Source organism: Globicephala melas, chromosome 17, assembly GCF_963455315.2.
Source record: "Globicephala melas chromosome 17, mGloMel1.2, whole genome shotgun sequence".
NCBI lineage: Eukaryota > Metazoa > Chordata > Mammalia > Artiodactyla > Delphinidae > Globicephala > Globicephala melas.
The window spans coordinates 73500933-73523223 of record NC_083330.1 but is presented as its reverse complement, the minus strand read 5'-3'; the positions used below and the strand labels follow the sequence as shown (position 1 = coordinate 73523223).

Below are 22291 nucleotides of genomic sequence, written 5' to 3'. Positions count from 1 at the left end.
TTTTAAAGTCATTTATATAAATATCTGATTCTTACCTGTCTCTCCCATTATATAAACTCCATAAGGGCAGGGGCCATGTCTTTTATTAGTCCACATGTGTCTATCAAATAGAGAGCACTCAAAAGCTCTGTTTTTAAACTAAATGAATAATAGGATCATCACACTGGCTTGAGGGAACTAATGAAAACTCTGTTAAGCTCCCAAATTAAAATACTTAATATGGTCTTATGCCCTGGCTTTTCCAAGACAATCATGATTTAAAACGTCCTTTCCCTATAAATGTGACAGTCTTCCTCACAGATAACATAATCGTGACACATGCTACAGTAGGTAAGTCAATCTACTACACCACTGGGAATCGCTGAACACAGTCTTATCCCAGACAGCTGTTTGGCAGATGTGACAGTTTCTCTAAAATAAACTGTCTGAAGAACCAATGTGTTCAAGTTTTTGTTTTTTAAATCTAGAACATGCAAATTATACAAAAGACCAAAATTAACTTTTGTAATGGAAATAGGGACAAATTCTCTTCAAATTATCACATTCTCAGCAATGTCAGGGTGTCTGAAAAGGATTAAAAAAGACCATCAACTGTTAACAAAAACATAAACACCCACACAGTGCCTTCCTCTCTGTGCCCGCCGCTCCGACACCATCAAGCATTCCTCACGCTGCACAGAAACCACGTGCTTCTCCCCTAAACCACACAAGCCTCCTGTGGGGCTGCGCTTACTCACGCGACATACCACCGAGCACAGCGCTTGGCACATGGACCGCACCAACGAGCTCGCGCTCGAGAGCAACGAATTTGTGCAGTGACTGAGTGTCACAGCAAGGCTCAGGGCCTGAGACCCCAAAGGCACACCAGTGACTGTGCTCTTCAACTTTCTTGCAGTATTACCTAATCTCTTTAAAAATCCCTGGCCTCACAGGTAAAGAAGGAATGATGCCAAGTAATTCACAGGGACACTGTAACAGACAAAGCGCTATGCAAATAACAATTACTGATAAGAACTGTCAAGCATTAAAACAAAGGGAGGACTTTAAAGTACAAATTAACTATCAAGAAAAACTGTACTCACCGGAATGAGGAACTTTTTGATTTCCTCCAGAGCATGTCCCATCCGGGCATAGGCTTCTGCTGGCGGGGCAAACACTTCAATCAGAACATGGAGATCATCATTGAGGTGGAAGTACTTTGCTTCTCCACTTTTCCTCAACTCTTCTTCCTGAAAAAAGAAAAATCATGTTTAAAAGGGTGTCACTGTAAGAAAAGAAAAAGAAAAGAAAAACTACCCGAGCTTATCTGGCACGTGGTTATCACAAGAGGTTCACCCAACAGCAAACACCACCTAAGGAAGAAAGTTTCAAACATAAATCTGATCTTGCTGTCCCCAGGCCTTTATGGAGACCCCAAAGGCTTCCTGCTGCTGTGGGAGGGGTCTCAAGTCCTGCCTCTGGCCCAGGAGTCCTCCGGCCATCTCCCCAAGGCCACGCGCTCTGCAGCCTACCCGGCCCAACCCCTCCAGGCACTGCAGAGAACCGCTTCGTGTTCCTCAGACTGGCCAAGCAACCAAGCTCACTTCTGCACTGGCTACCCTGTGTGCCCCTGAGCTGTCACAAAGCATTTACCACTATCTAAAATGCCTTACTTTTTGCTCGTCCATTTTCTAATTTTTCTCACTTAAGGTGATCACCATGGAGCAGAACCCATGATTGTCTTGTTTGGGGCTGCATGCTCCTTGTCTAGAAAAGTGCTTGGTAGACAGTAGATGCTCAACAAATATTTTTGAATGAATAGGTAAATATTATTTATTCATTTCTATGTTCATTTGCTCATTCACACAAAAAACCATTTCTACATGCCAGGCACTATATCTGAGAATAAAACAATGAATAAAATAAATGAAAAATTTTGTTATAGGATTTTATATGATTATGAGAAACATTTAAAAAAATTTTGGTGGATATAATGAAATTCAGGGGGGAAAAAACCCCAGATCATTAAGAGACCACTAACTTTGCTCCATTATCTTTTTCTAACAAGCCTTTGTTAGAGTAGCAATTACAGAATCGGGTTCTTTTAATAGTCTTTGTTCTCAACATTAAAATCAGACAGAGAGATTAAGATTAGTAGGAACCTACACCTAGAGTGATTTCTAAACGGCAGGAAACCTTCCTAGCCTCTCCAAAACCCACCCCGTAAGAGAGAGAACCCAGGAATTCCTGGCAACAGCACCTGTTGATTCCAAAATTAGCCAAGAGGATGAGGAGGCACACAGGCCCTTGACTTCACCCCTTAAGGCTTCAACTTTTGTTACTTAACTAATCTGAATTTTTACAAAGAAAAGACATATCAAAATAAAGAGCATGAAACGGGCAGGGGATTTAGAGTTAGATAAACCTGAATTTTAGCCATGGTGGTCACCAGGTATGTGTGTGAGTTTGAACAGGTTATATGTAATCCAACACTTAGTTTGCAAAATCAATTTGGGGTTAACACATGTATATTAATGTAGGTCCACTGAGAAGACTCCAAAGGCAGCTTGTGTAAAGGCCTGGCCCAGGAGACAGTGTATATATAGTGCCCAGGACACTGCCTTCTACGTGGCAGGCACTCAGTAAATGCTAGTTTCCTTCCCATTTATGGAAAGTGGGCCAGAAACTGAAAGAAAAGAAGAAAAATATTTTTGAAGGGGGAGCAAACATAAGCTACCATAATACCCTATGCCTTTCCTTCAAAATTTGTCAAGTATGAAAAGGACTATTGGGGCTTCCCTGGTGGCGCAGTGGTTAAGAATCTGCCTGCCAATGCAGGCAGGGGACACGGGTTTGAGCCCTGGTCCGGGAAGATCCCACATGCCGCGGAGCAACTAAGCCCATGCGCCACAACTACTGAGCCGGCACTCTAGAGCCCGCAAGCCACAACTACTGAGCCCGTGCGCCACAACTACTGAAGCCTGCATGCCTAGAGCCCGTGCTCCACAGTAAGGGAAGCCACCGCAATGAGAAGCCCGCGCACCGCAACAAGAGTAGACTCCGCTCGCCACAACTAGAGAAAGCCCACGCGCAGCAATGAAGACCCAACGCAGCCAAAAATAAATAAATTTAAAAAAAAAAAGAAAAGGACTATACTTTCATGCCAACGGTGGACTAGTTCTTGTTCTAATCGGAACATTTTCAATCATTTGATCTGACTCTGCCTTTCACAGCTGAAGTTTTAGAAACTGGATTCTATGCACAGTAGTTCATCTTTGAAAGCATGAACTACTGAAATGAACATTTCTTATCTTTTTCTAATATGGCACCAAACTAATGCTTTTAATGAGAGGTTATAATTGTTGATTCATAGGCAAACATTCTCATTGCTATTACAAACCTAAGCTGGAACAGGAAGGCCTTCTTGCCATAACCACAGCTGTCACGCAGCTCCATAGACTGAGCAGTTATGAATGGGTTACTTCTTGGGTTAATGACGAGAGGCAATGCAGTGTTTGGGGAAGAACACAGACTGTGTGTGAAGTGCTGCTTTCAAGCCCCAAATCCAATGACTGGTGACGTTACTTTATCCCCATCTTGAAGAGGTGATTTTAAAATGGATAATAATAGTGTAGTACCTACTGCTCAAAGGGTTGTTGTAGTAATAAAGGAGTGATTATAACAGTCATTAGGAGTTATTAGTAATAAAGGAATTGGAGTAATTCGAAAGACACAGGAAGTCTTTAGAATTATGCCTACCACGTAATAAGCACTCAAATGATAAATATAGTAATGATAACTATTATTACATAACAACAGTATTAATTATTCTATTATCCTATAATATAGATGAGGTGGGCAAAACGTCTAGCATGTTTGGCACAAACTGAAGGCTCCACAGACCGCAGCATTATACTGATTATTATGCTACGTAACCACCTGATACCTGTCAGCAATGACTCCTATAATATCGTCAATGTAGCAAATACAAGAAGAAAATGAATTATGTTCACATTAGAATTTAAATGGTGAACACTCTGAAAATCTAAAAGGATGAGATTTTAGTACTAAGGAATGGAAATCTCTTTAGAAATAAACACTGTTAACTGAGAATTTTCTGTAGACTAAAAATTAGTAAAAAGGATCAACTGAAATCAGTATTCAAGAGTTCAGGCAGTGAGGATCTGATTACGATACAGCAGATGGGACACCTGTCTACTTAAATTATCACCTGTGGTTACTGTCAGTGAAATGCTTTTGAAGGTGTAACTGATGGACCACCTGGCACAGCATGACGGGCGAGAAGGAGACACGGTGGGCTGGGTGGGGTGAAAGGGGCTGTTCCTACTGTACTGAAGAACTTAAAGAAGGACATGACAGACTCAGCACGCGGCATTATCAGTCCAAGACCCACAGAGCCAGAAGCATCCCGGAAGATTCTACTGCTTATGGCCACAGGCTGATGGAGTCAACAGACCAGGCAGAGTTCAGGCGTGTGCTAACGACCAGCACGTTGCCTGGTCATCGCTATGGGAAGCTTAGGACGGTGTCCGGAGGACAGTGAAAATCTGGGAGCTGGACTGGCAACATTTGGAAAGATTCAAATAACTCTGAGTATACGAACGCTAAAGTCCCACTGAGCCTTCCACACTGGCAGAAGCCTGTCTCGAACAGCCAAGGTAGTTCCTTGAAAGGAGATGACAATTCTCATGCTTTACTACTGCTACCCTTTATCACCTCCTGGCCTAAGATCAGATCCCTGCTTGCCCCAGAGATGCAGAGAACAAAAGAGCTAAGCTAAATCTAGAGGAGAAGGCTGCGTGAGTATAGTAACTGTAACGTCTCCTGGTGTGTATGCACTGGACGCTTCCTCCCAGTCTTCCCAGTAAGGATCTGGAACCTTTTACTAGAATGACTGCACACTGAGATGAAGAAACACTCATGCAGTTTGAGGATTCACAGACTAGGCTCTGAGCAACTGCTGCCCCACTGAAGGCCGCCGATGGAAGTGGGGTTTAGGGGCCGAGAGGTGAAGGGCTTCTGCTCCCAGGCCGTCGACCGTGGGCCCAATGGACTACGCTACTTCCTCAGTTTCTAGGTGTCTTGATGGAACGTAAATGATCAGCCACTTGCAGAATCCCCCTGTTGACTTGCTTACCCCTGTGGTCAAGGACACAGAAATGAGAGGATTAGTGAAGGGGTGATAAGTGGTCTGGGAAGAGGCCCAAGTGTGTAAGAACAGGGAGCCCCACGTGAGGCAGAGCATGCACTCGGTGACCAGGCAGCCACGGGGACCCACTGCAGCAGACGTCAAAGCACCTCATTCCCCAGCCACCTCAATGCTACTCAAAGGACTCGTGAACAAAGTACCTATGGTGACAGGGAAAGAGGTCTTGTTTTTGTTTGTTTGTTTTAATTTTTATTGGGGTACAGTTGCTTCACAATGTTGTGTTAGTTTCTGCTGTACAGCAAAGTGAATCAGTTATATGTATACATATATCCACTCTTTTTTAGGTTTCCTTCCCATTTAGGTCACCACAGAGCACTGAGTAGAGTTCCCTGTGCTATACAGTAGGTTCTCATTAGTTACCTATTTTATATGTAGTAGCGTGTATACGTCAATCCCAATCTCCCAGTTCATCCCACCCTCACAGGGAGAGCGGTTATGCATTACTCCACAACACGGATTCCCCTCAAAAAGGATTCCAGGCTACTGCCACTGCTGACTGTCTAATATGCCAGCAGCAGAGAACCACCACCAGCCCTTAAAATGGCAATATGGCCTGGGAGGACCACCCAGCCCTGCTATGCTATTTAGCATCCCTTTCATTAAACGCACAGCCAGGCACTTGCTTGTTTTGGACATATAATCTGGCTAAAGACTTGCCTTCCCTGCTTCCCTTCTACCTGTAAAAGGATCTTTGGGGGCCCTGATCACTGCCGCCAGAGCACAAAATGTTGCTTCTCACCAAGGAACTCCCTTAATAACAAACAAGAGCAGCACAAAGTCTATGGGCTTCACTGGTCATATCATGGACCTCATTACCAGATGGCCTTCCTGAAAACTTAATTAAGATATCAGCAAGGATGGGATGCTTTCCAACAAGATACACATAATTTCTGACCAACTGACCAATATACAGTTCCACTTGCTCCTACTGCCAGAATAGATGAGTCAGGGAACCAGAGTAACATCATTTGAGACAGTGATGTTTAGTGAGCAGTCAACCTAACCTGGCCATGCATTAGAATCTTTTAAACACCTACTGGAAATTCATTTTGAGGTTTCACCCTAAACAGGTTGGTGCATGGGACTCTCTCTCTCTCTCTCTACACACACACACACACACACACACACACACACACACACACACACACACACACACACACACACACACACACACACACACACACACACACACACACACACACACACACACACACACACACACCATTTTGGCCACGCTGCGCAGCATGGAGGATCTTAGTTCCCCGACCAGGGACTGAACCCATGCCCCCTGCAGTGGAAGTGCAGAATCTTAACCACTGGACCACCAGGGAAGTCCGGGACTCTATATTTTTAAACAGCATCCCATATGAGTCTGACATATAGCCATGTTTTAATCAAATAATATAATGAACTTCCCTGATTAATCCAATAATATATTTAGTTTCTCTGAATCTCACTTTTCTTGCATAAAATAAGGAAACTATTATGTATCTGTCACCGTTTTTCCAAGGGTAACATGGAGTAATGCACGTAAAATGTCTCACAGAGTACCTGACTCACAGTGGCTGCTCAATAAACAAATGGTGGCTTTTTTTTTTAATTATAAAAGCTACTGTTAAATGGACTTTTTTGTGAGGAGGCTGGATTTTGTCTAAATAACTTTTTTTCTAACACAATCATTTCATGGAAAGTGATCACTCAATGTGGATTTTGTTCTCTGTAGTATAAATCTTTTTAATAATGAGAGAACAACAAAGTAATAATAGAACTACATAAGCGACAGCACATTATGAAATGTGAAAATTTCTTTCAGAATTGGTATATTTAAGAAAGTGATCAATAAAAATAACTCAGTAATTTTAGCTTATTTAGAAGAGGAGGCAGTTATGTGAATACATGCACGAAGAACAACTATGTATTAGAACAGGAAGTAATTATTAAAACATTTACAATCAATTTTAACTTGGTAAAATGCATAGGATATCAAAAGAAAGGCAAAAAGGGCAAATAAAAGCATATACCTTATAAAGTCAACAATATGAAACACAGGCATAGAAAAAAAGACCTGAAAGAACTAATCTAAAATGCAAATAGTAATGGTGAGACTATAGATAACTTTCATTTCTCTTCATGATAATTTCAATACCACTGTACTTTCTAGAAGGTATTGCTTCTAGAATCAAAAGCACAGGTGCTACAATTTCACTCTATAAATAAAAATAATAGTTACAGATTTGGTTTAAGATACTACATATTCCGAAACTGGCCAGAGTGACCGAATTTTCTAAATAGTATCACAAATATATCACTATATATAGCATTTTCACATAATTTCATTTGAGGTCCTAGTTAGCTTTTATATCATATGTACTAATACCATGGATGATCTAAAAGTACATTATATAACTTGACTAAAAAAGTAGCCATTGTTTATAATAAGTATTACCTTTGCCTTGTCTCTCATGGAGCCTTTTCCAAGGATGGACATTTTTGTCAAGGTTTCTTCTTGCAAGCGCTTCAGAGAATTGCCACGTGGCCCCAAAAGTTTTCCCACAAAGTTGAACTAGGAGAAACAAAAGGACAAATCTGTAACATGCACATCTGAGGAAAATAATTTATTTCTTGAATTTTAGTGAACACTGCAGTCAGTATGCTACACGCCATTGACTAACGACAAGTATTTAAGTTACTGCCACGTGCATCACCCTATGATGTTTCCACAAACCACATAAAACAGGGCTAAAACAAACAAACAAAGGATGTATTTCTTCCTACCAAATCACTTCAGTGATGGCTGTATTTTACAAATTGTACCAATAAATGAAGTTAACTCCCAGAATTCCTCAGTTGCCATCCTGACAATTTCAGCACACATTCAACATTAACCACGAGCAGTGCTGGAACTAGACTGCTGGTGAGGAAAGACGACACCAAGCGTCCTGTAATGTGCACTAAACTGGTCACCATGGGGTGTCTGGGTTCTTCTACCTGGTCAGCACTTAAGCCTCAGTTAATCAACCACTGAGTGCACTGGCCTAGATGAGCGCTACGCCTTCAGTGGCTGACCAAGGCTTTATGACAAAATCCACCTGTCTGTCTATCTATCTATCTGTCTGTCTATCTATCTATCTATCTATCTATCTATCTATCTATCTAGCCTAGATGCGGAGGACTCTTTAGTCAGCATGCAGAGTAGCAGTGAATTAATTAAGGGTACTACGGACTCTGAGGATAGACTGCCATGGTTGTAAAACCTGGCTTTTCCATTTTCTTGCTGAGTGACCCTGGGCTCGGGGTCACTAGGCCTTGGTTTCCTCATCTGTAAAGTGGGAATAATGAAGGGCAATAGGACCTACCCTTGCAGGGTATTTTGAGGATTAAATGGGTCCACATAAACAAATCATTTAGAACAATGTTTAGCACATTAATAGAGAATAAATACATACAACTGAATGAAATAATTATTGATAGGAATTTCACACAACTTCTAAAAGCCTTACAATAATTATGAATTCTTCTTGCTTCCAAATAGAAAGTCAGCCCTATTTACCACGAGAGAAACTGTTCTCTTTGGCAGGATTCTTGATCACAAACTCACGTGGTTGCTGCTGTGATATCAGCCACCTTCCATGAGCCATGCCACTGCTGTGCTGTTGCTGTTTTTAAGACAAAATCGTTCCTCGTGTCTCTAACTATGGTAATTAAAGTAATTTTCCTGAAATATGTACTTTTAAAAAGTCAAAATGGTATTTTTTCCTTGCCCACTTTCAATTTTATTGGTTTTCAACAAAAACTAAATTGTCTATTTTTAACCTTTACATGTCATCTTTTTTTCTGCTTTTTAAAATTTAATTTTAAGTAAATTACTTTAAAAAATATAGAAGTGAGGTCTACAGAGTTTAAAATATCAAATACTACTACAAGGGGTGGGGGGGGGCGGGGAATCAATGTCTCAACCCACCCTCCCTCATTCTTGTTCCCTGTTTTCTCTGCTTTATCTTTCTGGAAATCCTACTATCGGATATTGGGCCTCCTGAGTTGGATCTCTAAGTTTCTCTGATTTTTCCTCCCTCCTTCACCTCCCTCTGTCTTACTTTCTGGGAGATTTAATTACGTTTCCTACATTTCTACTGATTCTCTCATTTCTGCTATCACATGTTTCACTACTAACAGCAGTTTCTTATATCTGTCCCTTCCTTATGGCACTTTGGAAGTAATACAAATTCTTATCCCCCTGAGGCGTCAAAGGCGGTGGCTGTCCCCTCCCCGACGCCGTGGAGCTCACAGAGCCTGCTTCTCCCCACAGACTCCCCTAACCCCCACGTTCTGAGAATCTGCTTCTTGCTACACTATGGCCTTTCCTCTCACATGACTGGTAATCCTCTGCTATTTGTTTCTAAAAATTTTAAATTGAGGCTCAAACAGGCTAACTGGATGTTCTGCTTTCATACATGCAATCTGACAACTGGACATAACGATTCACTGCAACACAGCAGCCCAGTTTTTTCACCCAAAGCTACTCAAATATCGATATCTGTACTTCTTTTTCCTTGTGCTAGGCATTTCCCTGAATAGGAATTACCCAACTTCCTAGGAGGAGGTATATAAGCCTGGCTGCCAGAATACGAAGAATCCCATTATGAAGCACACACACCTCTGTTTAAAGGAAATAATTCCCACATCTTCAGTGTGGCATCTCACTGCAGCCCTCAGCCGTATCCATCTGGGTCTTAGAACCTAAAGTTTCTCTCATTCAAACTCTTCAGGAAATCTCCCGTCTGTTGCTAGGTTAAGAAGGGCAGACGCCTGCTTTTCTCAGCTGGGGAGAGGATCCAGGGGTCTAACTACTTTCATGCACACTTTCCACCAAGTTCCCTCTTGTCAGTTCCACCCCGTAAATTCACATGCAGCTAACTGGTAGCTACAACTCCGGAGTCTTCTCGAGGTTTTCCCACACTAATAGGCATGTTTCTGGTTGGCTTTCTCTTGCCCTGCAAGCTCAGGATTCTGCTTTCTCTGGTCTTTACCAGAGAAGGTCATTACCATTTATCCATGTATTTTGCAGCCACCAAAAAATTTTTTCTTTTTTTTAAACATCTTTATTGGAGTATAATTGCTTTACAATGGTGTGTTAGTTTCTGCTGCATAACAAAGTGAATCAGCTATACATATACGTATATCCCCACATCCCCTCCCTCTTGCGTCTCCCTCCCACCCTCCCTATCCCACCCCTCTAGGTGGTCACAAAGCACCGAGCTGATCTCCCTGTGCTATGCGGCTGCTTCGCACTAGCTATCTATTTTACATTTGGTAGTGTATATATGTCCATGCCACTCCCTCACTTTGTCCCAGCTTACCCTTCCCCCTCCCTGTGTCCTCAAGTCCATTCTCTACATCTGCGCCTTTATTCCTGTCCTGCCCCTAGGTTCTTCAGAACCTTTTCTGTTTGTTTTTTAGATTCCATATATATGTGTTAGCATACGGTATTTGTTTTCCTCTTTCTGACTTACTTCACTCTGTATGACAGACTCTAGGTCCATCCACCTCACTACAGATAGCTCAATTTCGTTTCCTTTTATGGCTGAGTAATATCCCATTGTATGTATGTGCCACCTCTTCTTTATCCATCCATCCGTCAGTGGACACTTAGGTTGCTTCCGTGTCCTGGCTACTGTAAACACAGTGCAGCACCGAATTTTACTAACACCGTTTGTCCATTGTTGTCTCACACTCCCGTTCTTACCTTCATAGATCAGTGCCTTTTTAATTCATTTATATTCATTTTAGCAGGTTTCAAGGATAGCATAAAAATTAATTTGTATTCAAACAACCATATTTATATCACGTCTGTAACAGTTAAATATCTCCCAATTAATAAAAATTAAGAGACCTTAGAAAACATCCAGTCCAAACATCTAATTTCATACTGAGGAAACTGAAGTCCACAGAATGATATGATTTACTCAAAGTCACTTGATAAAACATAAAACCACGAGATTCCATATAAGAAGGAAGAGCATTTTATCTGCAGTTTTCTTTCTCCATTTAACTTCTATTAGTCTTTTGCTCACAAGAAGTATACAGACGCGCATTCTGACCGTCGGAAGCACTTCTGCTCTCCTCTTTGTCACCACACGCTGCGCGTTAGTTGCATCACCCTGGTCAAGTTACCCTCGTGAGTTGCAGACGCCTCATCCACAACACAGGGGTCAGCCGCTTACTGCGGCCGCCTGATGTATGAATTAATACGAAAATGCACAAAAATCACCTAGCAGAGCAGCCGGCAGGCTGTGCACTCTCTGTGCTGACAAATCAGTAGGTAATGAATGGATGAATTTAACTATCGTGAACATACATAAATTGGGGTGAACAATGCCCACCTTGTACGTGTACAAGGCTGCCGAGAAGCCACCACCTGGAACAACACGGCCGCACCCAGGCCACCCAGGTGGGTCGAGGGGCTGAGCTCTGTCTGGGAGTCGGGGTGTGAGGCAGAACCAGGCATGTGGATGCTGACCGTCTGCACAGCTGAGCCACACAACGGCGATGGGCTTGGTTGCCCGACGGGGGTCTCCACCCAGGCTGCGTCGCCTCCCCGGCAGGCGTTTGGAGATGGCCAGAGTACCTGGTGACAATGACTGTGGGCCACCACTGCATTAGTGGTCAAAGGCCTAGCGTCACACATCAGCGTGGATGGGGCCGCCCTGTACAGCGAGGAAGGGGCCTGTGTAAAACGTCAGTCGTGCCTGTTCAGAAGCCCTGCTGGCTGAAAGGAGGAGTCACAGACCTGTTGCTTACTCTGCCTCTTCGGCTCGCAGCCCTTGCTGCTGTCTCCCTCAGATCACAAGTTCACTTCCTCCAGGGGTTCTAGAAGATACCCCACACACACATGCACCCCTGCAGCCCACCACGGCCTGCACCTGCGACAGGGCCTACGGGCTGAGCACGGTTCAGACTTTAAATGAGCAACTGAGCAGCACAGCCCTCCGATCTGCCGAGTTCTACGACCCACCGAGGGTCCGGCCACCTGCTGCCGACCTCTGAGGCGCGTCGAGGGCTCCCTCTCGCCCGCGGTGTGACCCCAGCAGTGTCCTCACCCCACCGAGTCCACCATGGCTGAGGTTCACAGGGGTCATTAAGCTGAAGGGGCATCACGAAGACGAAGAGGTAGCGCATCCAGCGCTGAGGGCTGGGACCTGCTGAAAGCCACCTGAGCCCACGCACCCTCTGCACTCCTGGGAACGGCTCACTGCAGAGAACTACTCTTCCCCAGACGCGGGCGACCCCCTTGCTTCTCTAGGCTGGACACAGACCCTCCTTTCTTTGCGCCATAAAAGATTAGCTGTTCTTTTTGTCTCCACTGATCAGTCAGAGAATGTCCCTTAACCTGACGTGGTCGAACTCCAGTTAAGCTTCGGTCCTTTCCTCACACAGGCAACCTGGGCTGGCACAGGCCCCTGCTCCCGGGGACCAGCCTTGGGCGAGACGCTCTCTGCCGCCTGCCCTTCCCGCCCCCGTCCTGTCCTCCACCCACGTCCCTGCACCTTCCCGGCCTCGTCCACTCTCTCTCTCTGTGGTCTGACCTCTGAGACACCGACAGGCCTCAGGCTCAGAGCTCTCCCTATCACAAGAGCAGCCCCTTTCCCTGATCTTCCAGAAACCCTTCCAAATACAAAGTCTGTCCTTCCTTAAGCCAGGATTTGTTTTCTATTTGACGAGTGTATTGGCAAGACAGACAGTAAGAACCTAATACATTTCAGCCTTCATTTTTACTAATGATTCCATTTGTGTGCAGATTTGAATCGCAGGTAAAAGTGTTATTTCCAAGACCAAAGATTTTTCTCCAGATGCCAATTATTACATGACAAATACTATCATATTATACTATATACAAATACTATCGTATTACAAGTGTTACAACTGTAAATAGGAAACTTTTCAAATGATTATGAAGATGGTAAACCAATATACAGTATATTTGAGCTTTACCACATAACGGACAAGATCCAATAATGATGTTCTTCCCCAGTAAAGATCAAGGAAGAACTCGCTTTAATTGATCTAAACTACATTTGTGACATGACACTGTTCCATGGGGACAATTAAAGTTAAGCTGTCATTTCATAAACAACTAAGCTTCAATCAAGGACATGTCACTGTCTCCATTAAAGCGTTTCCCTTAATTGGGTGCTCACCAAAAAGTGGATTAGTCTAACAAAGGGATGCTTTATCGACCTCTTACTCAACACTAAAACTGAACTTGTAATCTCTGCCAACGTAGCAGCAGCAGATACGTTATTCTTCCCAGCAAATGGCACTACCGTCCATGCAGCAACTCAAGCCAGAAACCTGACATTCATTCCATGAGGGCAGTGACGAGGCCTTTTGCAGTCACTGATCCAACACCTGTGCGGCGAGGGCATTCAGTCAATGTCCAGTGAATCAGTGAATTGTATCGTAACAATGTTAACTCCTAGAGCTCTCTTAAACTTGCCCATTTTCCTGTAGCCTCACCACAACCACTAGTCCCGCCATCACCATCCCTCACCTTGCCCACTGCAGAATTCCATCTCTGCATCCACTTCTATCTCCCTGGATCAGCAGAGAGGTCTTAACCCAAAGGGGACCTTGTTACATCTCTGTTGCAAACGGGACTGTCCGACTCCCCTTCGAGGAGTCCTCATGCCCCGGAACTGCCGTGCAAGGCCCTCTCCAGCACCGCCCTTGCTCACCTTCCCAGCCTCACCACTCTCCTGCTTTTCACTTTAGCCATTCTGGACTCATTGCAGCTTCTCAAAATTACCGTGTTCCAAGAAGTACCCATTTCAGCTCAGATGTAGAGCTTGTAAAGAACGTCACTCTCACCCTTAAAACAGGAAGAAAACGGAACAGAATACAAACTAATGCTGAAGTGCCAAGGCAAACACTAACCACACGGCTGGAGAGAGTACAGACACCTGCGGGGAGAGATAAGACTCAAGCACCTGCTTCTCTGGACGGGGGACGAGCATGAGAGCAGAGAAGACCAAAAGCCCAGAATTAAGAAACTTGATACCTTCTCAAAGGTTTTTCCTGCAGGAACTCACCCCCACCCCCACCCCCACCCCCCAAGTGCTCACAGGCAAGATCAGGGAAGAATCCTGAGACCACTTGCCTTGGCTGGTGGGGGAGAGGAAAACAGCCTCTACCGAAATCTGCTCAGAGCCACATCCCCTACATCTCCCCTCCTAATCTGCAGGAGGAAGGGCAACAAAACCCACTTTGCTTTGTTTCTTAAAATATTCACAAAATCAACAACACAGGTACTGACATCAGTGTCCAGCCCTCAGGAAGTGTTATTCTCGCTACAACATTGGTGAAATGCAGACACGTTCTAGGTGCTGGGTGAAGAACCGAAACAAGCAATGGCCGCGTCCGTGCTGAGCCCCATCTGCTCACAGAAGAGCCGGATGACAAACAAGAAAAACAGAAGCGCAGACACAACGTCTGTTAATTACTGCTAAGCGTCTATGGAGGTGGGCAGAAGCCAACTACTGAGAGCGTGGGTAGTCATGGAGGGCTGGGCAACGTCAGACCAGGCTGGCCTGTGATGGTCAGCTCAGCTGCAACCTATGCAAGGATCTGGAAACAGAGACTTTCCTGCACTGTGAGTAGCAAGTGCAAAAGCCCTCAGGCACTACGGACCTTCTCTAAAATAAGAAGATGGCCAGCCTGATGGAGCAGAGCAGCCAGGGTGGGGAAGGAAGGGGCAGAGTCATCCATCCAGGCTAAGAGCTTGGACTTAATCTGGGGTCTAAGGGGGTTTCAGTTTTTCTTTGTAAAGGACAAACGCAACACAGCCAGCCCTTCCCGGGCTCAGCAGAGTCTGGCAAGCCTGGGCGGCTCCTCCAGGCACCTCGACCCTCTTAGCCCCCCCGCACTCCCTCTCCTCCTGCCTTCTTTTCTCCCACTTACCAAACTACAGTTTAAAACATTTCCTTTCAGGTTGTACTCCTTGGACAAGAGGAAATGTGTTTTACTCAACTGTGGAATCTTCACATCTTAACCCCAGTCATCAGTCTTAATACACACAGTAATACTCAGAAAAAGAAAACTTGTACTGGATCAACAAAAGCAAAAGAACAGGTTAATAAATTCTGGGTCCAGGAACCTAGTCTTCTGCCTATCGTTGCTTTACTTTAAAAAGGCCACAACTGTATCAGCAGTAACATAAAGTCAAAACACTCTTTGGCACAAAAGGAAAGGAATTTCAAAACATAAAGGTCTTCTCAGTGGTAGAGTCCCTCCTGTTCACTATGGCAAAAATGCTCTTTCCTGACTATAACATGAACTACTTAACGCTCCTGGTACATTAGTTGTTTTTCTTAAATGTACTTCACTATTTCATCGACAGAACAGGCTGGGATAAATCTCATATGCGCTAAAAGCAGCTTCCTTTGGTCCATTACAGTCCCTTCTCCCCCTCAGCGTCCTCCCCACCTGACCCTAAAACCCCGGTCCAGCCGACATACACACAGCGGCATCTGCCTTGGTAATTAGAAAATGAGGGACTAGGTTATGCTTTAATGACATCTTGGGCATGTACTGTTGCATAACAAACTAACCCAAAATGTAATGGCCTTGAACAACCACCGTTTTATTTATTTGCTCACAGTTCAGCAATCTGAGCCCTGGGGGGAGTTCTATGTGGCAACAGCCAGACCAACTGCAGCTGGAGGACCCACTTCCAAGACGGCTTATTCCCATGTCTCTTAAGTTGGTGGTGGCTGTCAGATGGGGACCTCAGTTCTTATTGGTTTGATTCTCCTCCACCTGGGTATCCCAAGCTTCCACCTCCCATGGTGGCCTCGGGGTGATAGGACCTTGGCATGGTATATGTCTTCCAAGGTCAGAAAAGCAGAAGCTGTCAGGCTCCCTTAAAGCTCCAGCCTGGAAGTTCATATCTTGTCAGTTAAAGGGAGCTGCAGGGTCAGGACAGACACAAGGGAAGGGCACGCGCGATACAGGTCATGAACGCAGGGAGTGGCCACTGGGGGGCGCACTGCCCCAGACAAAAAACGATGAAGCAGTCATTTATCAAAAAGTTTTAAGAGTCTCAAACATCACGGTCTTTTCTAGGCCTAGCAATCACCTGCCTGCCTTCCCTCCCTTAAGAGGGGATGGAGGTGGCACTCTCTGAAGGCAGGGACCCTGAGTCACCCCCCGTGTGCCTCGGCCACAGACGAGAGCCGCACTAGCTCCCAACAGGAAGCAGCATTTCATGCGCTGCGAGTGACTGATGACTACCAACCAAAATCAACGTCCAAAATGTACCAATCGCTATCCAAGATTTAATTAAAACGAACCCTAAAGTATACCACACAGGCACAGATGGAGGGAGGCGTATTTTGGGTACATGGTCCTAACTGTCCAACATCTTGTAATTGAGCGTCGTATAAAATCTACGTGTTTATTAAAAATGATTAAAAAGGCATCTGACAAAGACTAAAATAAGGAGGTACTGTAATACATAAACAATGTAATTCATTTCTGTAGAGGTAGGTCTGAAGTAGGATGTGAGAAATGAGAGGATATAAAGAAATAAAAAAACCTTTGTTTGCATACAGTGTATGTCTCAAGTTTAATGAAGAGCTAATAAATTGTGAGAAAGGAAGGCGGTGAAAGGAAGCAGGTCCACCGGTGCAGTCCATGGCGCCTAAGTGTTCCCCACAGACTATCACGTCCAGTGTTCCAGATCTTAAGTTAGGCAGCCAAGAAGGATCCCTGGCCCCTGCACTACAGTTTATATGCACATAAAACGGATGTGAGTGTGTGTGCATATACATGTATGTATACATTTATTTTAAAATGCTACACCTGATCTACCATTGGGTAATAATATTTCGATCCTTACTTAGGTCAAGAGATTCATCATTAACGATACTGGATGTAAAAAAACAGTACCAATTTGAAAAGACTGTTCTTCTTACGCCCATCTGGACGGGAGCTGCTCTCCCCCTGTCCCGGTGCAGAGCCTGTGCTGGGCACGGGGACGGAGCGGCTCTGCCGTTTTCCTGCTCATTTCGACTGCATCTACAGTGGCCCTGAAGTCGCAGTCTCTCTTGCAACAATCTTTGTCCACTGAAAAAGGTAAGTGAACTAAAACTAGTAGATGCAATCCAAGAATCCATACGCAGGCACATACACAGCTATCTGCCCCAATTACTGAAAGCAAGTGAGCGATTAAAACCTGGGAGCTTCTGCCTCGGAGAATCCCCTCTTCTACTCCAGCATCCTGTCTCACTGTGCACACAACTGTCCTGGACTCACATGTGCCAGGTAATAGGACTAGTGTTAACCTGTGTAATAAATATTAATAAAGCTTAATCTCTTGAACAGGAGCATGGGCTCTGGAGCCAGATTTCTGGGGTTCAAATGCCTGTTACTGTGTAATAACATTTAGCAAGTTACTTAACGTCTCTGTTTTTTAGTTTTTCATAAGTGAACAGGAGATAATCATTCCTTCCTCCTAAAACTGTAAAGATTAACACGTGAAAAGTTAATACATGTAAGGCCCTTAGAACAGGGCCTGAGATGCAGAAACCATACGCTACATACATACATTAAAATAGAAGTTCTAGCATGTTCTTCTAGCACCCAAATGTAAGGTTGGACATCACATCCCTCTTTGGAAAACGTCACCCCATATTCTCTTTCTAGACCTTACTGGAGAGAAAGAATTAAACTGTCAGGAAACACACTTGGTTCATCACCTCCACATTCACCTAATTCCTGCCCAACGGCAAGAATGAAAAGAAAATAAACGAGGTTTGTTTTACCTATCTTCTTCTCTTGAAAGGAAAAGACCAGATCACTACTTTCACTAGCTTTACGAGCCATTTTAGGTTCCAATAATTTAACCACTCACACAATGATTAATTAAATAAATCCACCGCTTAGTTGGTATTCAGAATACTGATCTCATTTGAATTAAGCCAATGTCATAAATGCAAAACTCCAAACAGTAGTAAACCTAACAACAAGCTTGGGAGCGTGGCATTCATATGAAATGGAGCAGCCTCTTTGGTAACAGAACACTTGTTTCTTAGGATCGTTAGTAACTGAGTCAGGCTTTGGATTACTGACAATAATTTTCACGATTCTGATAATCACCTCTAACAATAACAATCACTTTTACATGAGAACTTGAATTTCTAGGGAATAAAAGTCATTCCAACTTGTGTTTAAATCAATCATTCCTAAATGTTGAGGACTCAAAAAAAAAAAAAAAAAGGTAAGATCTTTCATAATGCAGAATATTTCCTACTATATATTCTACTTGTTTATTTGTACCTGTCATAAATCTTTCAGGGCTCCCTAGGCCATATAAAAATCTAATGCGCAAGTACAGCACTTGAAGGCTTTCCACGCTAGTCATCACCATTCCAACAAATGCTACAAACTACCATTCCCCATAATTAAATCATTCTGGCCCAAGAGTTACTCTGTCTTTCCCCCTGATCTCTGCTTGTTAACATCCTGAATTTATACTTAAGGACTACATTTAATTCCACCTGTAATTCTTTCTCCAGAAATAACTCTTCCTCACTCTTTTAAAATCTTGCAGTGTCCATCTATTTCTCTTATGTTAGTTCGGTCTTTACCCTATATTATTTAGTAAAATTTACTGTGGTTCTCCTGTTAGACTATAAATCCCTGGAGAGTAATTAGGACCCGTATTTTATTCATCATCCTTCCTGCATAATGATTTCTCAATACATACTTGTGAAACTAAAGTTTATTTTGCCCCAAACCAAATGGCATTAGTCAACATAGTTTTTATTGATTTTCTTTGCTGCAGAAATTATTGCAACATATTAGAGCTATATAAATATTATTTAAATTTATTAATTTGCCAACCAGAAATCACTAAGCATTATTGGTAGTGGTTGAGATTCTTTGGTATTGCTCCACTGATTGTAATTTTAACACAGTTATCTACTTTCAAATGGTAAACAACCCTACTTATTTAGACATCAGCAACCCTGAAAATCAATCAAGTAAAGTACACAAGTAACTTCTTCAGGAGATGACATGGGCAAAATCACACACACAGTGACACACCATCTGAAATCATCTACTTTATGTACTTTTTAATCTCTATATGCTCAAAGCTGGATTATGTTCTTTGGGCAGGGGTGGGGGACTGGGTGGACAGCAAAACAAATAAAACAGGCAATGTAGCCCATATATACTTAAGTTTGAAACTGTTAATCCAGAAAAATCCCAGACTGCAATAGTCTGGCTTCAAGTGTGGAGAATGGGATGGAGGATTTGAAACTGGATAAGAGGCTATTACAAAAGACCGGGTGATGGATGACAGTGGTCTAAAGTAAGGAGTGGCAGTGGAATGCAGAGATAGAAATAGATGTGAATTACTTTAAAAGTAGAAGTAATAAAGTGTATATGTCATTGTACTTCAAGAATGGAGGGGGAAAGGTAAATGAAGGAGAAATTAGTAGACAAAAATGATATGCTAGTTTTAGGCATGGGCTCTTAGATACAGGGGCTGTCTGTCATTCACTAAAATAGGAGCACAGGGAAAGGTCCAGGTTTGCCAAGAAGAGGTATGAAGTTCACTTATGGGCACATCAAAGATAAGAAGTCTGCAGGATATCCAAGTGGAGGTGGTCCAGTAAGTGTTTAGCCTGATGAGATGGGGGGGGAGGGGGGGGGGAGAGAGAGAGAGAGAGAGAGAGAGAAAGAAAGAAAGAAAGAAAGAAAGAAAGAAAGAAAGAAAGAAAGAAAGAAAGAAAGAAAGAAAGAAAGAAAGAAAGAAAGAAAGAAAGAAAGAAAGAAAGAAAGAAAGAAAGAAAGAAAGAAAGAAAGAGAGAAAGAAAGAGAGAGAGAAAAGGAAGGGAGGGAGGGAGGGAGGGAAAGGAAGATGTGACACATCTGGTGTCAGAAAGCTAGTAAATGGCAGAGCTAGTAGGCATAACAAAGAGGGGCTGACTTCTAAACCTGACTGCTTTCCCCTCTGTAAGTGTCTCAGTATCAATGTATATACTGTGCCCTCTGTTTCATGTAATTGTGTGTCAATTACTTGTTTTGATAAAAGTTCACAGTTTGGGCCATTTAATGAATTTCTGCCATTTTACTCCACTGCGGGGTTGGGGGGTGGAGGTGAGGTGGGTGGAATCCTAGAAGAGAGGGGTTAAGCTTTGTTCAAATTTCCTGTGTCCAACAGTACAGCTGTGCAATTTTCAGGTGATCCAACTGGGAGGTCTTCATGGGGCCCAGAGCCAAAATAAGCCGTCCAATAACATTGAACACATCTAAGCCAGTAACATATCGCTAAGCACTAAAGTTGTTTTACCTTTTGGCTCAGCAACACACTTAAGAGACCGATCCTCCATCACCTCTCAAAAATAAGCAGTGATGTAACAAAAGATTTACACAGAACAATATTCATCACGGACTTTAATTTCTAAATGCACTGCATTGTGACCAAAGCACATATAATGGTAGCATTTCTACTCTTTTAAATGTAATGAGGTTTTGGGGGACCTATAGATAAGCAAATTTTCATTTGACTCAATAAAATAGTAATAACAATAACACCCCCTCCAAAAAAAACGTGAGTAAATTCTGTCACAAGCCCCCTAATATATGCATTGCTGTTTCTGAAGTCCACTTAACAACCTTAAGTTCAAGGGCTGCTTTCTGGGTCAATAATCAAGCATTTTAAAAGAGAAGAAGGGAAAAGTCACAGCATAAGATTTGAAATTCCTTCACAGTGTTTTTTGAAAGCTATCATATTCACAAATACCAACTTAACTTTCTAATTCTCATGACATAGGGGCGTGTATTGCAAGACCTCAAGGGTCCAGAGAAGACCTCTGAGAAAAGAACGGAAGTAGCCTCGAAGAGGCTCATCTCTACTTACAGCTGTGCTTTCCTCCCGCTCCCACTGTAAGACACGGGTCGTCAAGGTGGCAGAGGGCTGGCCTGGAAGGGCACTTGCGCTCAGTGAAGCAACGGACTGCGGGCCAAGACATCTTCCTAAGGCTCCATGTTCCAGAGTGGCCTTTCTGCTTCCCCAGAGGGTCCAAGATGTAATGGATACCAGGAGCGACACTGACCAGGACTTGTCATAAACACATGTGTCTTTAAGTGATGATTTTTATTATCAGGCTTCCTCGACACCAACAAGTTTCAAAATCCCCCCTAGACAGCATTGTGGATTTCGGTAATGGCACGTAAGGACTAACAAACAAGTGCATTATCATGTTATTTCTACAGGTAAAGTATCAACTGGACACCAAAAATAAAAAGGATTTTCACATGAATCCTCTTGAAAAAACATTATTTGCCTCCAAAAATTAATTAGGAGTCACAGAAAAGGCCACTTTTAACATACCGATGTGACTGTCAAATATTTACCATTCTAGGAAAATTCTGATAGCCATGATGATTTCTATGGAATAGGCTTCCTTCCGCCCAGTAGTAAATTCGTGGGTTTTTAACTGTCTGCAATTCACTACAGGGGAAAAATGCAAGCCAGCTTTAAAAAGAAAGCTTCTCGAGCTTTAATTCAAACTCCAGAGGAAACATGTTTTATAAATACTTCGTTCTTCTCTCTCAAAGACTCTTAACCAAAGAACTTCTGTGAGACAGCAAATATATCAAATTTAAAATATGCACATAATAGGAAAATATTTAATGTAAGAACCCATATTGCCTAATATAAAGTTACTGAAAATAATATGTAAGCATTAGAATGCTGAGAGATTAGACAACAATTACCAAAGTATGAAAATTAATACATCTAATTTAAACCGGTAGAATCTAACTCAGTACACTAAATCTTAAAAACCATAATCATAGTACACAGGTATCTCCTAAGTTAACAATCTCGGGCACTTTTCTTCCCCCAAAGTGGGAATCTTTTTTTTTTTTATACTAATTATAAAAGTGACACCAAGTTATTATTAAAACATTAAAGTACAGAAACATGTAAAGTAGAAAAGAGCACATGATCCTTACCCTCCAGAAAATAACTGCTAGTAAGATTCAAGTTAGTTTTTCTTAAAATAAATGTTC

General features: G+C 42.9%; 1 protein-coding gene across 6 annotated transcripts in view; it reads right to left on the bottom strand.

Annotated features, from left to right (window-relative positions):
- KHDRBS3 (KH RNA binding domain containing, signal transduction associated 3) overlaps positions 1–22291 on the bottom strand; it is a 179220-nt gene that overhangs the window by 83655 nt on the left and 73274 nt on the right. For all 6 annotated transcript variants that reach the window (XR_004043493.3, XM_030875884.2, XM_060286944.1 and 3 more), the window contains 2 exons: positions 7656–7772; positions 1083–1229 (listed from right to left, as the gene is read on the bottom strand). Coding sequence is in view for 5 of the 6 variants with exons in the window: in XM_030875884.2 (XP_030731744.1) it covers positions 1083–1229; positions 7656–7772 (264 nt within the window). In the remaining variant the exon portion in view is untranslated. The remainder of the gene's footprint in view (positions 1–1082; positions 1230–7655; positions 7773–22291) is intronic.